This window comes from Eleutherodactylus coqui, chromosome 4, assembly GCF_035609145.1.
Source record: "Eleutherodactylus coqui strain aEleCoq1 chromosome 4, aEleCoq1.hap1, whole genome shotgun sequence".
In the NCBI taxonomy this organism is placed as follows: Eukaryota; Metazoa; Chordata; class Amphibia; order Anura; family Eleutherodactylidae; genus Eleutherodactylus; species Eleutherodactylus coqui.
Genome location: NC_089840.1, coordinates 35,054,420 through 35,078,576, shown reverse-complemented (window position 1 = coordinate 35,078,576; position 24,157 = coordinate 35,054,420). Strand labels below are relative to the sequence as shown.

General features: G+C 48.6%; 2 protein-coding genes across 3 annotated transcripts in view; one reads left to right on the top strand and one right to left on the bottom strand.

The window, feature by feature from the left end:
• The window catches only part of LOC136625195 (butyrophilin subfamily 1 member A1-like), a 75,828-nt gene extending 55,933 nt beyond the window's left edge, over positions 1-19,895 (bottom strand). Inside the window, exons 1-2 of one of the 2 annotated variants that reach the window (XM_066599215.1) lie at positions 9,521-9,658; positions 5,678-5,811 (exon numbers count right to left, since the gene is read on the bottom strand). The gene's annotated coding sequence lies outside the window, so the exon portion shown is untranslated. Of the gene's footprint in view, positions 1-5,677; positions 5,812-9,520; positions 9,659-19,607 lie in introns of those variants that run through there. The other variant, XM_066599216.1, reaches the window with a different exon arrangement.
• Positions 19,613-24,157, top strand: part of LOC136626458 (uncharacterized) — a 47,625-nt gene continuing 43,080 nt past the window's right edge. Inside the window, exon 1 of the mRNA XM_066601521.1 lies at positions 19,613-19,721. Coding sequence (XP_066457618.1) covers positions 19,667-19,721 — 55 coding nt within the window. The 5' untranslated portion in view covers positions 19,613-19,666. The remainder of the gene's footprint in view (positions 19,722-24,157) is intronic.

Below are 24,157 nucleotides of genomic sequence, written 5' to 3'. Positions count from 1 at the left end.
TGGATCCGATCTATCAGGGCAGCTGAATCTTTAACTTTTTAAAAACTTTTTATCACTTTATTGCCGGGGGGGGGGGGGGTCCCGCAGCCCGGGATGACAGCTCCATGCTGTCGGCTACCTGCGGGCACCGACAGCATTGAGCTGTCACGTTCAGTGCCCACGTGGCTTTATTCTCTGCAGGACACGTGTTTTTAAGTCCTCAGAGAATAAAGCCCACTTGTGCAGAACATAAAAAGGCAATGGGCTGATGACTAAGGGGTTAAGCAAAGTTAATGGCGAGCCTACTGGATTAATTGTATAGGCAGAGTTCCAAAAAATACAATACATAACAGCAATTGGATTATATTATTCCCCATAATTGGAAAACCTTACATGTCAGAAAAAAATGGACATCATATTTAAATTCAGTGCACCAAAGTTACTATTTACCGAATGCCGGTGATCATATAAAACCATAAAAAGTAAATAAAAGTTAAAGATTCAGCTGCCCTGTTGGATCGAATCCATCAGGGCAGCTAAAGTACTCACCCACATTCTCCGGAATGTCCCACGGCGTTCTGGCCTCCCGGTCACGACGGCGCCTTCTGTGCATGTGCGCCAGACGTTGGGCGCGTGTACAGAAGGGCGAGCGGCCCGGGAAATTTAAAATCTCTGTGGCTCCCATGTGTAGCCAAGAGCACAGAGATATTACAGGGAGCTGCTGTATGCGGTTCCTGGTCACATGATTGCTGCCATCTAATGGATAAAAGTGATCCTGTTAATCAAAAAAAAAGTGTGCAAGCAGAGAAAAAAGTTTGAGTTTCATCTTGCCATCTCCCCTTACGGATCATATCTGTGAGGGGAGTTGAAATTATGTACCTAAGGCCCCCGGATTTATTGGCAGACCTCACCATGGCTTCAGCGCACGCGACCGCTGCCAAGATGGCGCACACATGAAAACAAGCTGCAGCTTGCCAGGGTAATTTAAAATCTCACTGCTCCTGGCTACCAAACATATACATCTGTTTACCAAACGAATACATTAAGGGGTGTGTATTTTAAAATAGGGTCATTTGTGGGGGTATCCATCATTCTGACCCCTATGAACCTTTGCTGGCAATTATGGCTTTGTGCAGTAAAACAAAATGTTTCTCAAAATGTTAATAGTCAATGTTAAATTTGTACGTCTCCTAAATTGTTTAAAAAAAAAAAAAAAGAATTTCCAATGTGCGTCCAGAATAAAGTAAACAGATGTAAATTATATATATATATATATATATATATATATATATATATATATATAAAATCAAAAATTTGAGATATTGCAGTTGTAAATGTGAAAAAAAAATTACAATTTTTTTCAAAATGTTTCCAACTTTGGTGCTTTTAAAAAATATTCACACATTCACCACCTAAATGAAGTACAACATGCGGCGAAAAAACAATGTCATAATCACTTGGATATGCAAAACCTTTACAGAGTTATTCTATGTGAGGGCTTATTTAGACGACCGTATATCGGCTCGGGTTTCACGCCGAGCTGATATATGGTGTCTTTGTCTGCAAGGGGGGGTGGGAGGATGGAAGAGCCAGGAGCAGGAACTGAGCTCCTGCCCCCGCCCCTCCCATTGCAAATAGTGGCGAGGGGCGGGGAAACGGGCGGGAGCTCAGCTCCTGCTCCTGGCTCTTCCATCCCCCCCCCCCCCCCCTGCAGACAAAGACACCGTATATCAGCTCGGCGTGAAAACCGAGCCGATATACGGTCGTCTAAATAAGCCCTTAAAGTGACACATCAGATTTCCAAAATTTGGCCTGGTCATTAAGGCGCAAACAGGCTTGGTCACTAAGGGGTTAATCCTTGTGCCTAGGAAACCCCTGTAACATTCTTAAGCCCTAAAACTACAATGCATTACAATACTGAAGTACTGTATTATATTATTACTATTGCAAGTTCCTACAAAGACCAAAAACATAAAAGTGTAAAATTAAATTGAATGTTTCAATATAAAAAAAACCACCTTTTTCCCACAAAACAATCTAAACAACAACGAAAACCAAACAAACACTGTTGGTATGAAGGCATCCACTAAGGCCGGCTGCACACGGCCGCGATGGGCTCCGCCACGAAATTCCGCGGCGGAGCCCGTCACGGCGCCTCCCAGGAGACCCCATACTTACCTGCGGATCCGGCGTCCTCGCTCCCGCATGATGCTTCCCCGCCCACCTCCGCCGCGTCATGTGACACGCCCACCGCATCACATGACGTGGCGCCAGTGGGCGGGGAAGCGTTTTCACGCTATCTTCCGCTGTGCTACAGCGGAAGATAGCGTGAACTGACGGCTTCTATTGACTGCAATGGAAGCCGTCCACGCGTATGCCCGCGGCAAATAGAGCATGCCGCGGGTGAGGACGGGAGATTTTATGGTGCGGAATTCCACGGTGGAATTCCGCACCGTGAGCATTGTGCTATTAGGTTCAATAGAACCTAATAGCTGCGGGCAACGCAGCGGATTTCCGCCGCGAATTGCACGGCGGAAATCCGTTCGTGGGAAGGAGGCCTAAAGCTTGAACTATTTAGCTATCATATCATTTATTCCACACAGTGAACGTGTCCAAAAAATGAAACCAAGCCCCCTGAAGCCAGACCCCACTGACAGGTGAGGTGAAAAACTGATTATCTGGTGATATTGGCGCCTGTCTGGGGTGGGAAATATCAGGCAGCAATGGTTGATTAAGACAACAATTATCGCTCTAAATTCGCTCAAAAGCCATCATCTTAGCGATAATCGTTGTGTCTATCTTGCGCCCGTCGTGCAGTTTTCGTTAACGATTCGCTCATCGTTGTCTTTCAGCCCGCTTGAAATCCGTTGTTCGTCTGTTTGCTTCTTGTTTGGTTAAAGTGACATTGTTCAGTCGTTCAGTGATTTGAGGGCAGTTTTTAATTGTTTGGGCGTACATTCAGCAGGCTACAGGCCCAGCGATTGGCTGACAGGAGGACAAAGCTTTGCTTTTAACACGCCCACCTGGTGCTCAACCAAACTATCGATGAATTATTGTTTATTTTTTGTTCAATGCAAACACTACACAACAATAAGACAACGAGTGAAAAGCCCGACATTTTCCAATAATTTTCGTTAGGTTCAAACGTCCGTCTTTAAAAGCAAAACCATCGCTCACTTTTATCGTTATAACGAAAATTGGACGATTATCTAAATGGCGTCTGAGCGATCAGTCAGTTCTTGAAGTTGATGTGTTGGAAGAAGGAATAATTATTATAATGGGCAGGCGTAAATATCTCAGCTGCTGTGACAAATTGGTAATGGACTATGTATCTCCAAATACAAAGAAGTAATAAAAAAGCAAAACATTCCTGGCCACAGTTGATGCCTTGTGAGCCGCGCACGTATTCTTGAAGAAAACCATAGCGTGCGACCGTACTTACTGATAGGATGGTATATAGATGTATACAAAGGAGATGAAAACACCAGCAGCATGGAGACCAGGCGAGAAACATATGGAGGAGCTGACCAGGTGCAAAATACTGATAAACAGCCACTCACACATTGGGGGTGGGGTATTATACTTGCACATAAATACGACAGGTACGTGTAGTGCACCATGCAGGCTTACAGTTTACTAGTAACATTACTATTCGATCCAGCAGGCTGCCCTACACTTTACAAATGAACCACAATAGAGGTGCCAGGGAGCTGGGGTCCGGGTAACTGGGAGTCCCTGAACTACCCGCAACCCCTGTCCCTACCTACTTGCCGCCCTAGGTTAGGCCCTAGGGCGACAGTCCCTAGGCTCACTAGGGATTCGGGGCAGGAGTCAGGAGTCAAACACAAAGGCAGGTCAGGCTATCCGGGTCGGCAACAGGAGAAGGCGAGGTACAAGGGGTGAGGCAGAGGCAAAGGCCAAGGGCAGCGGGTCAAAACAGGGCATCAATCCAAGGGTACATGGGTGTAGCTGGAGACCTCAGTAGCAAACTGAGCAGTTTAAATGCTGTCAGAACTCCTGCCCCAGCAGCTGATTGGGGCATGGAGCCTGACAGCAGCAGGACCCAATCACAAGCCGCTGGGAGAACACCCCCAGCGCCTGCTAAGGACAGGCAGAGACCCAGTCATCCAGCACCGAGTGCAGAGCAGAGACCCAGACATCCAGCAGCGAGAGCAGAAAAAGCGCGCCCGGGTGTCATGGCAACAGGGACGTGCCGCGGGACGGTAACTGCTGCATCCCCAGCAACTCGATAAACTAGGCGCACGCTCCCTGCGCATGGAAGTGGGTGCCTAGAGCTGGCGTACCGGATCACGGTGGCCAAGGGAGGTCACCAAGTCCGGGACTCCTCTGCACCGCACCCCCGCAGCCCGGGTACTACGACCGGTAGTGCAGGCACGGAGGCCCCCAGAGCCGCAGGACCTGACAAGGGGTTTATTGTACCCCCAGTATTTATAAGCAAGTCCATTTAGGCTTCACATGGGCGATAAAAATTATGCAAGATTTGTGCCTATTGAAACTCACAAAGATGAACCCCATTCTTTTGAATGGGGACATACACACAAGTGATGTTTTCCCACATGGCATCATGATGCGATGCGGGAAACAAATCGCAGCGTGTTCTATCTGGCGTGATCTCGCACCACAGCACCCATTGTTTTCGATAGGGCTGGTGGCAGCAGCGCCGACACAATTGAAATCAATGGGAGAAACTCTGTGATTTTCTGCCGCAGCTGACAGCCACAACGGAGGATCCCTTCATCTCAGAAGTGATGCAAGGCTGTTTTGCCAGGAAAACTTCTTTGGATCCATGGGGAATTCACATAGTGGGGAGTGCGAAATGGGGGCGGGATTCATGGCCCCATATTGCGCTCGCCCGTGTGAAGTTAGCTTTACTGCAAAAGTTACAAAAAAACATGAGCTACTAGTTGATATTTTGGCCAAAATACACAAGTTCACATGTCCACGTCAAGGGTCCTCGTCGTCTTGCGAGTCCCTACACTAACGCTACTTCCACCACCATTAAAATCAAAATGTAGGAAAAGGGAAATTTCAATAAAAGAACCACATAGCAGGCGACCGTACTTACTGATATAGAATATAAATATATACAAGGGAGGTGCAAGTATAATACCAAGCAAACCCCACTCTTTCCCAATGTGCAGTAGTCACGAGTGGCTGTTTATCAGTATTTTGCATCTGTTCAGCTCCTCCCTGTGTATCTCGCCTGGTCTGCATGCAGCTGGGATATTCCCTACCCTTGTATATATCTATATACCATCCTATCAGTAAGTGCGGTCGCACGCTGTGTTATTCTCTAATTGAAACGTCCCTTTTTCCTGTATTTTGCACGTCTTCTTGGGCGCACATCTTCACGACGGTTAGTCCTTGGTATAATATATTACTAACCTGAGATCCACGTCACATGTACAGTATAATATAATATATCCTTTCATGAACTGGGCAGGATTCACCATACCATCTGCAATTGTCCAGCATTTGGGAAACCCCCAGCATGTCCTGACATCCAGTAATATTCTTGGCAGTCATGTCGGTGAATCAATGTACTGCATCAATAAATGTAGTCATGTCCTTCTCCCTCCATAACTCAGACGGACTGTAGAGATGCAACTGAACTAGGGTTGCAATATCACAATTATGATCAGGACCCTGAGCCAGGCGGTCAGCGGGTCTCCCTTACCAGACCAACAGGGACCGATGCCTTCAGATGATCATCCTTAGCCGGCTCACATGGGCGAAGCGAATTCCACATATGGGAGGCTCGCAGATGATACCGGCTGTGAGCCTGGCGGGTAACCCTGCGGACCTTGTTTCCTGTAATGCACATGATCGAGGTGCTGTTTACTTTACTCTGAGAATTAAGTGTAGCATCTCATAGTTCTGTGAAGTACTTCATTCTATTATATTAAATGATGCAAAACACCCAGAATATACCTGAGGTGTAGATTTCGCTAACAAGAGTCACAATAACCAGTGATGAAGAGGCAGTGCTTCCCCAACAACAGGTGAATGAAGAGGCAGTACTTCCCCAACAACAGGTGAATGAAGAGGCAGTGCTTCCCCAACAACAGGTGAATGAAGAGGCAGTGCTTCCCCAACAACAGGTGACGAGCGACTCCGAGTCTTGTGATTGCTTATTTTATCTAATGATCTAGCTGTAAACTGGATATTCTGGCTCCTTCACTCTTGGCAGTTGTCCCAGGGTTAAATAAGACATTTCCTTGTTAGGCTAAATTCACATCTCGCTAGAGATTCTGTTTTGCAGCTCCATTGTGGGAACAGGATAACTGATTCCCCTGGATGAACAGATCCGAATCGTAACAGAACCAAATTGCGCTGATCAGACCCTATTGAATATAATGGGGTCCATTTGGTTCTTGCACCTGTCCAAAAAAATATATCTTATCTGCCGTGGAACACATTTATTAACCATTTTCATGTCATTTTGTAAAAGTGGAGACATTCATGATGAAGCCAAGAACAGGTTCAACAGGATGAGCCATAGGGAACCCAAGCCCTCTATAGTTGGGATCATGAGGGAAGAGTAGCCAGGCTGCGCAGGGTCCCAGCGGCTGGGCTATACAGGGTTCCTGACAACTGGGGTCCATAGGGCTGTGGAACCTCACTACCAACATAGGTGGTAAATAGTCTGGTGCCTGTGCAATGCCTTCTACATATCCCAATGCATATGGCACATACAGCGGGCAGGTAATAGGTCGGAGCCACATCACAATGGTGGTCTGAGATAATAAGCTTTATTTATATAGCGCCAACATATTCTGCAGCGCTTACAAGACAGGGGAAATAAAAACAGGACCACGGTTACATGACGTAATCAATTGATGGAGACAGTAGGGGTGAGGGTCCTGTTCCAACGAGCTTACATACTACAAATAACGGGGTGATACAGAAGGTAGAGGGGCTGGAGATGTGCACGGTATGGCGAGGTGGGGAGTGAGGGATGCTATACACATACACAATGGTCAGGCCGTATAGTGGCTAAATCGGTATTACTGCAGGTGCCAGTTGATTACGGCTAGCAGGAACTGCAGTCGGTAGGACAGGGAGCATGTTATCAGGGGGAGTACAGAGAGGTTTGGTTTAGGGTATATGGTATGCCTCCCTGAAGTGGTGCGTTTTTAGAGCACACCTGAAGTTTTGTGAGTCCTGGATTGCCCAAACAGGTGCTGCTCTGGAGAAGTCTTGGAGGCGGGAATGCGAAATTCGAATTAAAGGGGCACTTAGTCTAGCAGAGTTGAGGGAGGGGGTTGAGTGATGGATTGAGATGAGGGAGGCAATGCAGGGCGGCGCGGAGCTCTGGAGAGCCTTGTGGATAGGGGTAGTGAGTTTAAGTTGAATTCTGTATTTGACGGGCAGCCAGCGCATTGACTGGCACAGGGCAGAGGCATCTGAGTAGCGGATGGACAGGAAGATGAGCCTGGCTGCCGCATTCAGGATGGATTGGAGAGGGTAGAGTCTGGTGCAGGGGAGGCTGATCAGCAACGAGTTGCAGTAATTGAGCTGACAGTTGATGAGGGCTATAGTGAGCATTTTAGCGTGTCCACAGTGAGAAAAGAGCGGATTCTTGTGATATTCTTGAGGTGCTGCTGATATCTTCGGGCCACAGATTGGATGTAGGGGGTGAAGGAGAGATCTGAGTCAAATATAACCCCAAGGCAGTGGGCATGCTGGGAGTAATGATGCCACACACTGAGATGGAGATGTCAGGATGAGGTCAATTAGTAGAGGGCGGAAACAGGAGGTCTGTTTTTGAGAGTTTTAGGTAGAGAGAGGACATAGTGTTAGAGACAGCACACAGACAGTTGGTGGCGTTCTGGAGGAATGTTGCTGTGATGTCCTGGGAGGAGGTGTATAACTGGGTATCATCAGCATAGAGATGGTACTGAAAGCCAAATCTTCTGATGCCACACACAAACTTTAATTCACAACAGGTATATAACAATAGTCCCTTGCCAACAGTCACTGTTACTGACTCCTTACTTCAAGAATATGAACTTGCGTATCGTAGCGGTATGGTACCTATACCATGGTGGATGATAGCATGAGGTGATAATATAGCTTGAAGGAGCTCTTTCTCCCTGAGCTCTCCTCTAGAGACCGTCGGGATCTCCAGAGTTAATGAGTAGTGTAGGACCTGTATGTTGGGCGCTGCTGGAGGGAGAATGGTAGGGTACTGGTGCATTATGTCACCACCAGCAGAATGGGTGGAGACCTGGGTTGTGCATCCTTAATTAAAGTGCACACCCACAGCTTGTGATTGGCTGTAAACTGCACGCCCATAGCTTGTGATTGGCTGGGCGAGACATTCAGGACCGGGTGCATAGCAGGCCGTCGCCGGCTGCTGCTTGACCGTGCTGACGCCGGCAGCAGCGCTGGAACAGTCCCGGTGGAAGCTGCTGTTATAATGCCCTGCGCTGGACACTACAACAGTGCAAGCTGCTCTCCCAGTGCAGCCATGGACGCTGATGGAGCTGTATGCGATGAGTGGCACACTAGTGTACTCGGATGTGGCCTGCGGGTTACCAAGCCCTACGGCCGCTTGTGATACTTGGCCTCCTAATTGTTAACGGTGCTCCGCACGAACAGCAGCTGTCAGTTCTCGCCACAGTCGCTGACCACAGCGCAGGACGGCATGGTAATCAGATGTAAGGGGCAGCTGTCACTCCTTGCCAGATCCGACCACCACAGGGTAGGACGGGGTGCTCATCACATGTAAGGAGCTAGGGGGGCGTTAGGTGGGTGTTCCCTGTCACTCTGCCCGACCAACCCATGTCTTCACCCCTAGTTCCAGCGGAGACAAGATGCACCAGTACCAAATGGTAGACCCAAAAGCCAGGCGTACCAAAATGGGGTCTGTTTAGTTTCTGCTCAGCTGCCTGGCTTTTAGATGGAAGAAAGAGTGATATTTGCAGCACTTTTTTCTTCCGGTGTTTTTAGCCGAATCTGCAGCAGACCTTCTGACCGGAGGTTCCAACACGGATGTGAAACCAGCTTCATACTGTACAGTGAACAGTAAGAAAGATATAATCCTATAAGACCGGTATACAGGTTAAAGGGGTTTTCTGGGAAAAATACTACTGATCAATAGTTGATCGGCCCACCGCTCATGACCCCAACTGATCAGCTGATCGTGCACCCACTGACAGTCTGGTAAATACACAAGATGCAGAGCGGAAGCTGCTGCTCCAACCGCTGTGTACTGAATGGCACTTGTAATCGCTGGCGCACCTTTCATTGAGATCAATAGGAGTCGGGGGCTTGGCGGGGCATCGCAGCAACCCAGATGCAAGTACCTGGAGCTCCTGCAGAACACCACCGGAATCCAGTGATCCCATCCATCATTTGGGACAAGGAGACAGGTTTCCCCTACAGAAAGAGGGATTTCCGTGGCCTGAAAACTGCCGCAGAGGCCCGTGACATCTTGAGGCCTAGTGCAGCTTATCCAGCCTCACGCCACACGACTACTGGAAGCCACATAACTACGGCCACCGCTACCACTCACCTGGCCGAACGCACTCTCCCATTCAAAGTGGACCTTCCTGACCGCTGGCAGTCTACGGAGCAGGCTCTCCTGGATCCTGAAAGCAGTCCTGCTTAACGCAGAAACCAGTAGGGGCCTGGTAGGACAGCAGCAAGGGAATCGCAGGGCTCCCACGCCTGGTGGCCGCAGGTCGCAATTTCCCTGTATCCACGCCGTTGTCTCTGCGGGAGCCTCCCAGAAAACAACAGATAAGAGGTAGTAAGGATCATTCCTGGAGGTAACAGCATCCATACTATGCCGGAGGCAGTAAGTGTAGTGGAGGTCACACATAGGAGGTCACACTCACCCAGACCCACATCTCTAATCTACCCCAACTTGCCAACCAGCTCACCAAGCCATACAACAAGCAGAGGAACCCCATCTAATAGGAAAGCCCCCACTTGGAAAGAGACCGAGAAAGGGAAAGTGAAAAAAGAATACTTTCCAAGAATCCTATTTAGGCTCCTTTTAGCCTCTACTGCCATCTAGTGGTCTAAGTCAATATAAAACCCTGCAGATGTAGAGAAGAGCATCACCAATCTTTCTAATTTAGATTAGAAGGTTAAAACGATTGTTCAATTCATAAAAGTATCAACACTCAGATATACCCTGCTGAATTATAAATTATGCAGCTTCTAGCCTGACAATATATCAAAAATTATTTCATGACCCACAGAGCGTTATGGTACTCTGGTGAAGTTATGCTTGTAACCAGCGCCCCATAGAGGGCAAACCCTGGAAGGAACCCTCCCTTTTCTTATTCATCCAGACCCATCTACTTTTCCTACTGACGGCTCAAGAGTCGCACACAACCAAACCTGGCAAACATGTCCAAAGTCTAGCAAGCGATCTTCTAAAATCCCGCCAATACCTATTCCCTTTGATGACTCCTCCCAATCTTCAGTCAAGGACATGCCACCTCCGCTTAAGAACCTAAACCACTCAGAAGAGGAGACCAATGCATCTAATACCCCATCTGAAACACTGCTGTCCCAAATACAGAAGATGCTACAATCAGAACTCTGCAAGGCATGAGCTGACAAACTCTCGAAGGAAATCAGGGAACTAGGCCACCGCTCGTCGGCATTGGAGGAATGAATGGATAATGCCACAACGATGTGGGGATGACACGGAAAAGAGGTTGAACAACTACATGAGAAAATCCAATTTCTCCATAACCAATTAGAAGACACAGAAAATCGACCCCGTAGAGATAATCTACACATACGAGGTCTCTCGGAAACCATCAAAGATCTGCAGTCAACCATATTCCAGGAACTTCCCAATAGAAAGACTGGAAATGGACAGAATTCATAGAGCCCTCTATGCCTAAAAACCGAATAGCCCTGCTAGAGATATCGTGTTGAAGCTGCATTACCACTGCACCAAAGAACAAATGTTACGGGCAGCCCACTCATCCTCTAGGTTGACGTTCCAAATACATAAATTACCAATTATTCCCAGATTTGGCCCCTCAACCCGAGAAACGCAGAGCTCTGAAACCATATTTGGAAATTCTGCAACAAAATCACATCCAATATCGCTGGGGTTTTCCTTTCAAACTAACCTTCTCCTACCAGGACAAACCCACACCATTTTGTCCCCTGTAGGAGCACAGCGGCAATCCAAAGAGTTGCAGTTCCAACAATCCTACTTACAGTTGGACAATCCGACCCATCCATTCAGGTCACTTGTCTAACAGCGAAGTGTTTCTAAGTGTATTCTCATCTTGCGCGGCATTTCATCCTTATTCAACCGCCCTTGTCCTAGCCCTGCTTACTCTTTTTATTATATTATTTTTTTCTCTTCTTTCCTTCTATAGCTTCTTCCTACAGTCTCTTTGAAAAAGAGGTTGAAATATGCATCGGGGTGTTTCTGCATCATAGGTAGGTTCCCTGTATGCTTCTGCCTTTGACACTTAATCATATTATTATACTTTTTTAGGAGTTTTTTGAGAGAGAGGTTTACTGCCAAGATTTGCAATACTTTCCCATCATTTGTATATCTAGGCACTTGCAATTTGTCAACTGACTGTATGTAGTCTTACCTCCTCTATTTATTTATCCTATACCTTATATGAGGAGTGTGATCTCACCTATGAATGACAGGTGTTTGTATTTTGGGTGGATGTCCTTTATGCATTTGATATACCCATTGCTGGTATGTAGAGATGAGCGAGTATACTCGCTAAGGCACATTACTCGAGCAAGTAGTGCCTTAGCCGAGTATCTGCCCGCTCGCCTCTAATGATTCGGGGGCCGGCGCAGGTGACAGGTGAGTTGCGGCGGGGAGCGGGGGGGAGAGAGAGATCTTCTCTCCGTTCCTCCCCGCTCTCCCTCGCCGCTCCCCGCCGTCCCCCGAATCTTTAGAGATGAGCGGGGAGATACTCAGATAAGGCACTACTCGCTCGAGTAATGTGCCTTACGGAGTATACTCACTCATCTCTACTGGTATGCAACCATGTTATTACACGTTTTCCAGAAGTCTATATAGAGACGTTCTTGGCTATGTTTTTATAGCAATTTTTGCTGTTTGTACATTTATACATCCATACTTTGTTTAAAAAAATAAAGAAAAAATTATTGCATGCAGCCTCTCTTTTCTCTACTTTACATTTAATATGATTATTGTGATCCCACCTATGATTAATTTTTAAAAATATTTTTAAATGTTCTGTTTCTAATATATGCTTGTGACCCCACTCTAACATCAATTTAGAGATCATAAAACTGTCACCTTCCTTAGGTACCATTTACATGGGACGAATGTCGGGCAAACAATGCCAGACACTCTTCCCTGTGTGATCGCACTCCCATGCTCATCGTTCAGTTTAAACAGCATCTGTTCAGTAGTGAGCGGCCGCTGTGTTATTTCAATGGAGAGGGGGGGTGGAGCGAGAGGATAGAAATCTCCTGCACTGCACTGCCCTGCCCCCCCCCCCCCCCCCCGCTGGCCGCTCCGTGAGTGAGACAGCTCTGCAAGCTCCCGTGTGACACAGGGACAAGTGTTGGACATCGTTTGCCTGACATTCGTCTCATGTAAATGGACCTTTACCAGTGGACTAATTATCTACTCCCCTGCTCATCTTGTCTGGCATTGTTTTAAGTGCAAATTAGTCATGCTGTCTGTGCCTTTTCATGTGTGTACATTTGTACAGATCTGTTTTATTATGCCTGAGAAAGAATCCTGAGAGGTTGGAAAGCTCGCTATAACATCATGTATTTTTGTTAGCCATTAAAAAGTTATCATATATACAAGATTACTTGGCTTCTCTCACTGAGAACAATCACATAATATTTGCTTTTTCACATTTTCTCTCTCCCTGGACTCGAATCCAGATTTAACTTGGTCTCTAATTTCTAAGGGCCGTAATCATGAGCTATGCCAAATGCATACCAGGAATCAGTGTAAATGGTTGCCATCTTACCTTTTGCCACTCTACTCGCCTCAGTGAGGGCCTTCAGTTCCGCTTCTTGTGCTGAGACATGCGGAGACAGAGCTTCTGCTTCTAGGACATCTTGTTGTGTGACCACTGCATATCCGATGTGGAGTCATCAATCCTCACCTTGGTACCATCTATTAGGGGTTGATCCAGGGAACAGTCTGATTGCCATTAGGGAGTCGAGAAGGAATTTTTTCCCCAAAAGGGCTAATTGGCTTCTGGCCTTGGGGTTTTTTGCCTTCCTCTGGATCAACAAAGTAGGATAGACAGGCTGGACTAGATGAACATTGTCTTCATTCAGCCTTACATACTATGTTACTATGTTATCTGCAAAAAGCTCAAAATATGTATTGTTAACAGAGGATTCCAGTAACTATTTGCATACCTGCAGTTTTTTGCTGCATCAGTACTAAATAATCATGTTGATGTTCTATTTCGCATGGATCAGAATCTTATAGCACAAAATCATTTATTTCCTTTTTATTTAAAAAAAACCAATAGCTGATCTACAACACCTACATCACCTATGACCTAGATCACCCATGCCTCCCCCCCTTTTGAACCAGAATACTCAATTGAAAAAGGAGTAGTCGGGTTCAAACTAGTACAACATTGAAAAAGGAAACGAAGAGGCACAAAAACAAGCACTTTGTAGGTCAAGGTGACATTGTATGCAGCAAAATCTGAGCAAAAATATCCTTTTTTTTAAAAGTTGCAGTTAGCATTTCTAACACAAGGGGGCGCAACGCAAGCAAAATTAACAGTCACCCAGTCGAAATGGAATTCAGGGAATTTCACAGTTTAACTTTGACCATTCTGTCTGAATAAATTATAGCTTCAGTGGAGACTGACACTAGAATATACAAAGACATAAGGGAAAAAAAACTAAAAAAATGCAGATGAATTGACATCCTACTCTGAGCAATTAAGTTCTCTTTGTCACATAAAAACCTGGATTACTTTGGCAAATTGTGTGAAAAAGTTTGCTGGGTGACTGTAGGGAAATTATTCCGTCTGTAGGAGCCTTCCTTAACATCATCTGTCTGAACATTCATTGGAGAAGCAGGCAGCGGAAAGCAGAGCCCCTGGGAACACACCATGAGAGGGCGTCCCCTGCCCATGGGTCCCTGTCCTCTGTCCTCTATGCATCAACTCCAATCTTCCATACACTATAAACCAGCTTAGTCATCTAATATGCCCTAAGCTGCATCTTCACAAAGAACAAAGGTTTGTTTCCCTGAACTTATCACACATCCACATTTTGGAGTGTAATAAAGGCTGGTCAAACAAGACATTACTTCAGACGATCATGATGTTAGCACTGGATACAGTGGCATTGGGGAATGTAGGCCTCCCAAGTGCAGCCAGATGGCCACCAGAAAGGGGCGGGGCTACAGATCTTCCAGGTGAGGCAAGATGGCTGCTGGAGGAAGGGGCGGGGCTTAGCCCTGTCCCGGATTGGAGTGGCCGGAAGTGACGTCACATACCCTGAAAGTGAGCATATGGGGGGGAGGAAGTAATTTCAGGATGAAGGCAGGGCTCACCACACTTGCTGCAGAGTCACACTATGTGGGGTTTTAAACATTGCAAGTGAGGCCGCCATTATAGGGATGGGCTGTAGTCAACACAAAGGCATTACATTGTTTATGATACAGGCAATACACATCCCCCACTACCCTCTCACCTCCTACCCCACCCAATTCTGCTCGTGCATCCCTTTCCTACATTATACCACCTCCTAGCAATCTGAAGCACCTTTCTGTTTGCTAGGGCCCCCCTGCTTATCTGCCTATAACCCAACCCCCCTCCATTATTCTCATTTCCCAACATTCCTTTCTTTCAGCAACTAAGTTACATGCTCTATCCCCCTTATCTTTGCCTGCTCATTCTATCCTATTTGAAATTCCTGGACGCAATAAAACTCCTTTACTAGATTCCACCTATCTCTTCTTCCCTCGCAAATCACAATGCACATTAACTCTATAAACACAAAACAAAAGGAACATACGGGTTTACTGGGGAATACAGTGGCTTAAAGTATACATCTCACCTATCTCTGCAACAGCCCACTCTCTATCAGTAAAATCCCCAGTAACAAACCCTGCACATCCTTTAAACAAGACCTTTGACTATACACAAAGACTGACGATTATATTCAGTGACCAAGACCTCAACAGTATCTGGAGTATCCAGCCATCACACACCATGGCTATAATCCCCGCGTATGCCTTTCCACATATGAGAACATAACGTGCTCGATCATACATGTAAATACGCCTGTTTTAATCCCTGCGTATCCTTCCTTATGTATGAGAGCATATACCGTGCTCGATCATACAAGTGAATACGCCTTTTTTAAATTTTCCTGGCGCCACTCTCCAAGTATCATTAACATACATAGGAGAATACACCCCGGGCGCGCTCCCTCAAGGCTTATACAGACAAAAGTCCGCCATTCTTACACATTAACCCTCACAGAATCTGTCCCTTGGTCTTGTATACACAATCTTTAACCGTCTCAAATACAACATTCACCGCATACAGAATACCCCTAGACACATTACACGGTGGTGATCTCGAGTAGACAGAACTACATTACCTGTCTTTCAGTGATTTGTTACTCTGGCGTAGAGGTAGGCAGATAAACAGGCAGAAGTCAACTCACACAGGTAGATTAACATAAAGCAATCTTACCGTGTTCTGTAGATTTTCAGGCCCTGAGTTCTGCGTGTTATCTGCCAGTCTCTGTATTTTCCAGAATGAAGAAACCACAGCCTACTCGCCCAACCAGGGACGCCAAATGTACTGGATTGTATTTTTCTCCAGCAGGTTTCAGGGTATTCTGTAGCTTCCTAATTGTATAGTGTGCACACACCATCAACCGAGTCAGACACGAGGTAAGTCTCAAGTCTAGACTGGATCTGCCTGGTATATTGTACAGATCCTCACTTTATTGAAACACATAATACCTGCCCTTTATGGGCGTATAACAGATTACATCAGTAACATATAGGATTCTCATTCGTTGGGCCATATGGAATTCCCTGCCCCCCTCTCCACCTCTCTCTCAATTCCAGTGTATGAGCCAACCTTTGCCCCCTCAGCATGTGATCAGGCAAAAGTAGTTCTTTTGTTTCAGAAGTTAAGGGTGGGGGAGGGCTGGGAAAAATGCCCCAAATGGATACAAGTAATACAGTATAGGAATGTGACTTTAAGGGCTATTTCAGACGACCGTATATCGGCTCGGTTTTCACGCCGAGCCTATAAATGGTGTCCTTGTCTGCAGGGGGGGGGGGGGATGGAAAAGCCAGGAGCAGGAACTGAGCTTCCGCCCCTTCCCACTATTTGCAATAGGAGGGGGCGAGATGGGGGCGGAGCCAAGTGGTGGCGCCTAGCTCTGCCCCCGTCCCACCCCTGCCATTGCAAATAGTGGCAAGGGGCGGGGAAGGGGCAGGAGCTCAGTTCCTGCTCCTGGCTCTTCCATCCTCCCCCCGCCCCCTGCAGACAAGGACACCGTATATCGGTTCGGCGTTAAAACCGAGCCGATATACGGTCGTCTGAAATAGCCCTAACTCTTAGAGGCTGGAGAAGAGCTTTACATTAGGCTAACTTTATAGAACACATATCTTTCACCATACCATTGTCCAGCAATTACCATAATGAAATTATGCGGCCATTAGCCTCTACAGAGTTAAATCACTACAGCTGCGTAATACATCTAGTTTATACAAATCAGTAGACATTTTACGCTAACTAATCATCATGTCTACTACATATATATATATATATACTGTATATATATATATATATATATCACAAGGCGATTATAGGGTGCGGGAATATGTAACATGGGGATTATAGGGTGCGGGAATATATATAACACAAGGGGATTATAGGGTGCGGGAATATATATATCACAAGGGGATTATAGGGTGCGGGAATATATAACACAAGGGGATTATAGGGTGCGGGAATATGTAACATGGGGATTATAGGGTGCGGGAATATATATAACACAAGGGGATTATATGGTGCGGGAATATATAACACAAGGGGATTATAGGGTGCGGAAATATATATAACAAGGGGATTATAGGGTGTGGGAATATATATAACACAAGGGGATTATAGGGTGCGGGAATATATATAACACAAGGGGATTATAGGGTGCGGGAATATATAACACAAGGGGATTATAGGGTGCGGGAATATATAACACAAGGGGATTATAGGGTGCGGGAATATATAACACAAGGGGATTATAGGGTGCGGGAATATAACACAAGGGGATTATAGGGTGCGGGAATATAACACAAGGAGATTATAGGGTGCGAGAATATATAACACAAGGGGATTATAGGGTGCAGGAATATATATCACAAGGGGATTATAGGGTGCGGGAATATATATAACACAAGGGGATTATAGGGTGCGGGAATATATAACACAAGGGGATTATAGGGTGCGGGAATATATATCACAAGGGGATTATAGGGTGCGGGAATATATATCACAAGGGGATTATAGGGTGCGGGAATATGTAACATGGGGATTATAGGGTCCGGGAATATATATCACAAGGGGATTATAGGGTGCGGGAATATGTAACATGGGGATTATAGGGTGCGGGAATATATATAACACAAGGGGATTATAGGGTGCAGGAATATATATCACAAGGGGATTATAGGGTGTGGGAATATATATAACACAAGGGGATTATAGGGTGCGGGAATATATATAACACAAGGGGATTATAGGGTGCGGGAATATATATAACACAAGGGGATTATAGGGTGCGGGAATATATATAACACAAGGGGATTATAGGGTGCAGGAATATATATCACAAGGGGATTATAGGGTGTGGGAATATATATAACACAAGGGGATTATAGGGTGCGGGAATATATATAACACAAGGGGATTATAGGGTGCGGGAATATATATCACAAGGGGATTATAGGGTGCGGGAATATATATAACACAAGGGGATTATAGGGTGCGGGAATATATATCACAAGGGGATTATAGGGTGTGGGAATATATATCACAAGGGGATTATAGGGTGTGGGAATATATGTAACACAAGGGGATTATAGGGTGTGGGAATATATAACAAGGGGATTATAGGGTGTGGGAATATATATAACACAAGGGGATTATAGGGTGCGGGAATATATATAACACAAGGGGATTATAGGGTGCAGGAATATATATAACACAAGGGGATTATAGGGTGCAGGAATATATATAACACAAGGGGATTATAGGGTGTGGGAATATATATCTCAAGGGGATTATAGGGTGTGGGAATATATATAACACAAGGGGATTATAGGGTGCGGGAATATATATAACACAAGGGGATTATAGGGTGCGGGAATATATATAACACAAGGGGATTATAGGGTGCGGGAATATATATAACACAAGGGGATTATAGGGTGCGGGAATATATATAACACAAGGGGATTATAGGGTGCGGGAATATATATAACACAAGGGGATTATAGGGTGCGGGAATATATATAACACAAGGGGATTATAGGGTGCGGGAATATATATAACACAAGGGGATTATAGGGTGCGGGAATATATATAACACAAGGGGATTATAGGGTGCGGGAATATATATAACACAAGGGGATTATAGGGTGCAGGAATATATATCACAAGGGGATTATAGGGTGCGGGAATATATGTAACACAAAGGGATTATAGGGTGCGGGAATATATATCACAAGGGGATTATAGGGTGTGGGAATATATGTAACACAAGGGGATTATAGGGTGTGGGAATATAACACAAGGGGATTATAGGGTGCGGGAATATATATAACACAAGGGGATTATAGGGTGCGGGAATATATATAACACAAGGGGATTATAGGGTGCGGGAATATATATAACACAAGGGGATTATAGGGTGCAGGAATATATATAACACAAGGGGATTATAGGGTGCAGGAATATATATCACAAGGGGATTATAGGGTGCGGGAATATATGTAACACAAAGGGATTATAGGGTGCGGGAATATATATCACAAGGGGATTATAGGGTGTGGGAATATATGTAACACAAGGGGATTATAGGGTGTGGGAATATATATAACACAAGGGGATTATAGGGTGCGGGAATATGTAACATGGGGATTATAGGGTGCGGGAATATATATAACACAAGGGGATTATAGGGTGCAGGAATATATATAACACAAGGGGATTATAGGGTGCAGGAATATATATCACAAAGGGATTATAGGCTGCGGGAAGGGACAAGTATATTGTAATACCACATAAGGACATTATACGGTCCAGCACTGTACATGACCAAACATGGGCGGATTATATGGTGCTGGGAAGTACAATAACTACATAATGCCACACATTAGGGGGTTATAATGTACAGGATCGCATGATATATCATGAGGGCATGGTGGAGTAACAGGGGTAAACAACAAGTATAACATCCCGGTTAGTTTAAGGGAATCCGCGCGCACGCTGTGTAGCCACGTGGTGCCGAAGAGCCAATCAGGTGGCTCTAATCGGCAGCGCTGCTTAAATACGGCTGAAGTCCCAAATATGCTCCCGGTTATTACAAGCTGCGGATTTCCAGTTTACCTCAGCGCCACTTCCCCTCCCCGCCCTGCGGCCCCGGAGCTCGGCTACACGGTGCGGTGATGGAGTCCGCGGCTGCGCTTCTCCTGCTGCTCGGGGTCTTCTGCGGCTGCTGCGGTGAGTGACGGGGTGATACCGGGGAACTGGTGAGGAGAGCGTGAGACGAGTGGCAGCCACACCGGGAAGTTCCACGGCCACCAGGAGACGGGAGACATGGAGCCGTCACCCCGCGGCCGGAGAGCTGAGCGTAGCTGATAACACGGCGGGAGATTTACCTCACAGCCGCCGGTCATGGCGCCCGCCCCGCACTGTACCGTATGAGGAGCGGCTCCTCGTCGGCCGATCTGGTTGGCTCCTCCCCCGTCGGCTCAGATCTCAGTAATACTTCATGTTTGGCTGAGACTTTAGTTTTCTTCCACAAGATCTGCGGCTCCGCGGCGGACATTAGATTACTGCAGGAGGATCACCACATTGTTAGTCATTGGGGCACAACTTGGCATTTTTTCCCAAAATGAGTGGCGACAACAGAAAGCCCCCTGAAGGCTCTCCATGCCACGTCAGCGGGGTGCGGATACCCCCTCACAGCACTGCCACATCCAAAATGGAGGCAAAGTCCACATTTGTTCAGATTTTGATTTGAAATCAGCTGCAAATCTGCAGCCCATGTCAGCAGTCACGGCGCCCCCCCCCCCCCCCTTTTAGAGTCCTCGGCTGTCAGCGCTGCCCAGCGGTTTGTAGTGAGGGCTGCACTGCTGGTCAGGTGATGCCACCTCCGCGCACCGCCTGACCAGCTGCGGGGATGCCACCTCCGCGCACCGCCTGACCAGCTGCGGGGATGCCACCTCCGCGCACCGCCTGACCAGCTGCGGGGATGCCACCTCCGCGCACCGCCTGACCAGCTGCGGGGATGCCACCTCCGCGCACCGCCTGACCAGCTGCGGGGATGCCACCTCCGCGCACCGCCTGACCAGCTGCGGGGATGCCACCTCCGCACACCCCTAACCAGCTGCGGGGATGCCACCTCCGCACACCCCTAACCAGCTGCGGGGATGCCACCTCCGCACACCCCTAACCAGCTGCGGGGATGCCACCTCCGCACACCCCTAACCAGCTGCGGGGATGCCACCTCCGCACACCCCTAACCAGCTGCGGGGATGCCACCTCCGCACACCCCTAACCAGCTGCGGGGATGCCACCTCCGCGCACCCCTAACCAGCTGCGGGGATGCCACCTCCGCGCACCCCTAACCAGCTGCCGGGATGCCACCTCCGCGCACCGCCTGACCAGCTGCGGGGATGCCACCTCCGCGCACCGCCTGACCAGCTGCGGGGATGCCACCTCCGCGCACCGCCTGACCAGCTGCGGGGATGCCACCTCCGCGCACCGCCTGACCAGCTGCGGGGATGCCACCTCCGCGCACCGCCTGACCAGCTGCGGGGATGCCACCTCCGCGCACCGCCTGACCAGCTGCGGGGATGCCACCTCCGCGCACCGCCTGACCAGCTGCGGGGATGCCACCTCCGCGCACCGCCTGACCAGCTGCGGGGATGCCACCTCCGCGCACCGCCTGACCAGCTGCGGGGATGCCACCTCCGCGCACCGCCTGACCAGCTGCGGGGATGCCACCTCCGCGCACCGCCTGACCAGCTGCGGGGATGCCACCTCCGCGCACCGCCTGACCAGCTGCGGGGATGCCACCTCCGCGCACCGCCTGACCAGCTGCGGGGATGCCACCTCCGCGCACCGCCTGACCAGCTGCGGGGATGCCACCTCCGCGCACCGCCTGACCAGCTGCGGTGATGCCACCTCCGCGCACCGCCTGACCAGCTGCGGTGATGCCACCTCCGCGCACCGCCTGACCAGCTGCGGTGATGCCACCTCCGCGCACCACCTGACCAGCTGAGGTGATGCCACCTCCGCGCACCACTTGACCAGCTGAGGTGATGCCACCTCCGCGCACCACTTGACCAGCTGAGGTGATGCCACCTCCGCGCACCACTTGACCAGCTGCGGTGATGCCACCTCCGCGCACCGCCCGACCAGCTGCGGTGATGCCACCTCCGCGCACCACTTGACCAGCTGAGGTGATGCCACCTCCGCGCACCACTTGACCAGCTGAGGTGATGCCACCTCCGCGCACCACTTGACCAGCTGAGGTGATGCCACCTCCGCGCACCACTTGACCAGCTGAGGTGATGCCACCTCCGCGCACCACTTGACCAGCTGAGGTGATGCCACCTCCGCGCACCACCCGACCAGCTGAGGTGATGCCACCTCCGCGCACCACCCGACCAGCTGCACTGATGCCACCTCCGCGCACCACCCGACCAGCTGAGGTAATGCCACCTCCGCACACCACTTGACCAGCTGCACTGATGCCACCTCCGCGCACTACCTGACCAGCTGAGGTGATGCCACCTCCGCGCACCACCTGACCAGCTGAGGTGATGCCACCTCCGCGCACCACCCGACCAGCTGAGGTGATGCCACCTCCGCGCACCACCCGACCAGCTGAGGTAATGCCACCTCCGCGCACCACTTGACCAGCTGAGGTAATGCCACCTCCGCGCACCACTTGACCAGCTGAGGTGATGCCACCTCCGCGCACCACCCGACCAGCTGAGGTAATGCCACCTCCGCGCACCACTTGACCAGCTGAGGTAATGCCACCTCCGCGCACCACTTGACCAGCTGAGGTGATGCCACCTCCGCGCACCACCCGACCAGCTGAGGTGATGCCACCTCCGCGCACCACCCGACCAGCTGCACTGATGCCACCTCCGCGCACCACCCGACCAGCTGCACTGATGCCACCTCCGCGCACCACCCGACCAGCTGAGGTAATGCCACCTCCGCACACCACTTGACCAGCTGCACTGATGCCACCTCCGCGCACTACCCGACCAGCTGAGGTAATGCTACCTCCGCGCACCACCTGACCAGCTGCGGTAATGCCGCCTCCGCACACCACTTGACCAGCTGCACTGATGCCACCTCCGCGCACCACCCGACCAGCTGAGGTAATGCCGCCTCCGCACACCACTTTGACTAGCTGCACTGATGCCACCTCCGCGCACCACCAGACCAGCTGCGGTGATGCCACCTCCACGCACCACCTGACCAGTGGCGCTGCGTTTCCTCCAGACCATCGGGGAGCGCCGTAACTTTGTAAACCACTACGGATACGCTGTCACTTCCGCATCAACGGCCTCTATAGATGCTTTCCTGCTGGTTCACAATCTTAACTTGTAATAAAGAATCAAACTACTAACGACCACTTGTCTGTGAGTGTGTGTGTGATTCTTATGCTCCGCCCCTGGTGACATCATCATCATTCCCCCCCACACACACACAGGGCGTAAATTTACACCTCGAGCGCATGGCACATAACGCAGCAGGATGTAAACGTATGTCCTGTGGATGCTGTGGGCTCAGAAGTTAGTCTGCGTCAGCCCAGCCGGCTGTGACTGATAGCCAGCCTCCCGCCGCCACTGCAGGGATAGATCTTAGGCGGCTCTCACACATGTGGACAGAAAATGCCGCGTCCGAAACCGCAGCGTTTTACCCCGATTTCATGTAGCGTTTTCGAATGCATTTGACAGCGCTAAGAAGCGTGAAAATAGAGCAGACAGCGCTGGAAAATCGAGGAGCTAGAAACGCCACATTCAAGGCACTAGTCTGCAAAGCCCCATTGAAGTCAATGGTGGTGTTGTACGCGGACAGCGCAGCATTTCAAATGCAGAAAGATGCTGGCTGTGTGAGAGCAGCCTTAACCCCTTACATGCCATGATCAATGTAGATCACAGCATGGTGAAGGTTCACAGAAGGAGCGTGCAGAGGACCGATGGGTTGCCATGGCAATCGGACAACATACTCTGGAGTCTGGGACGCCATGGCCTATGGTCGTCATTGTGAGCGATAATGCATTGCAGTACAGAAGTACTGCACTGCATTATCATAGCAGTCAGAGCTTTTATAATTCAAGTCCCCTATAGGGACATAAACAATGTAAAAAATAAAAATAGTGTAAAATAACGTGTAAAAACACACACAAAAAAACCTTTCCCCTTGTTTGCATAAAGTTAAGGGAAAAAAAAAACAGAAAACGCAGAAAATCGTATCCGTAACGACCTGTATAATATATTAAGTACACTATCCTGCACAGCAAAAAACATTAAAAATCCTCTAAAAATCTAGGATAAAATGCTTATTTTGTTCATTGTACGTGCTAAAAAAAACGCAGTAAGGGCGGACACCCACTGGCGTTTTTTTCTCCACTGCGCTGCGAGAGTAAATGAAAACTCTCGCAGCGCAGTATGAGAAAAAAAACAGGATCACGCCGGGATATCGCCAGTCTTTTCAGTGGGGCCAGCGGCAGCAGCGCTAGCCCCATTGGAAAGATATGGAGAATACCGCGGACTTCTGCCACAGCTGTGACAGAAGTGCAGCATGCTATCCCATTGCTTTCAATGGGATTGGCGCTGCTGCCGGCCCCATTGAAAGCAGTGGTTTGTGGCAAACCCTGCAGTATGGTTTTCGGGGAAGGGCTTCAA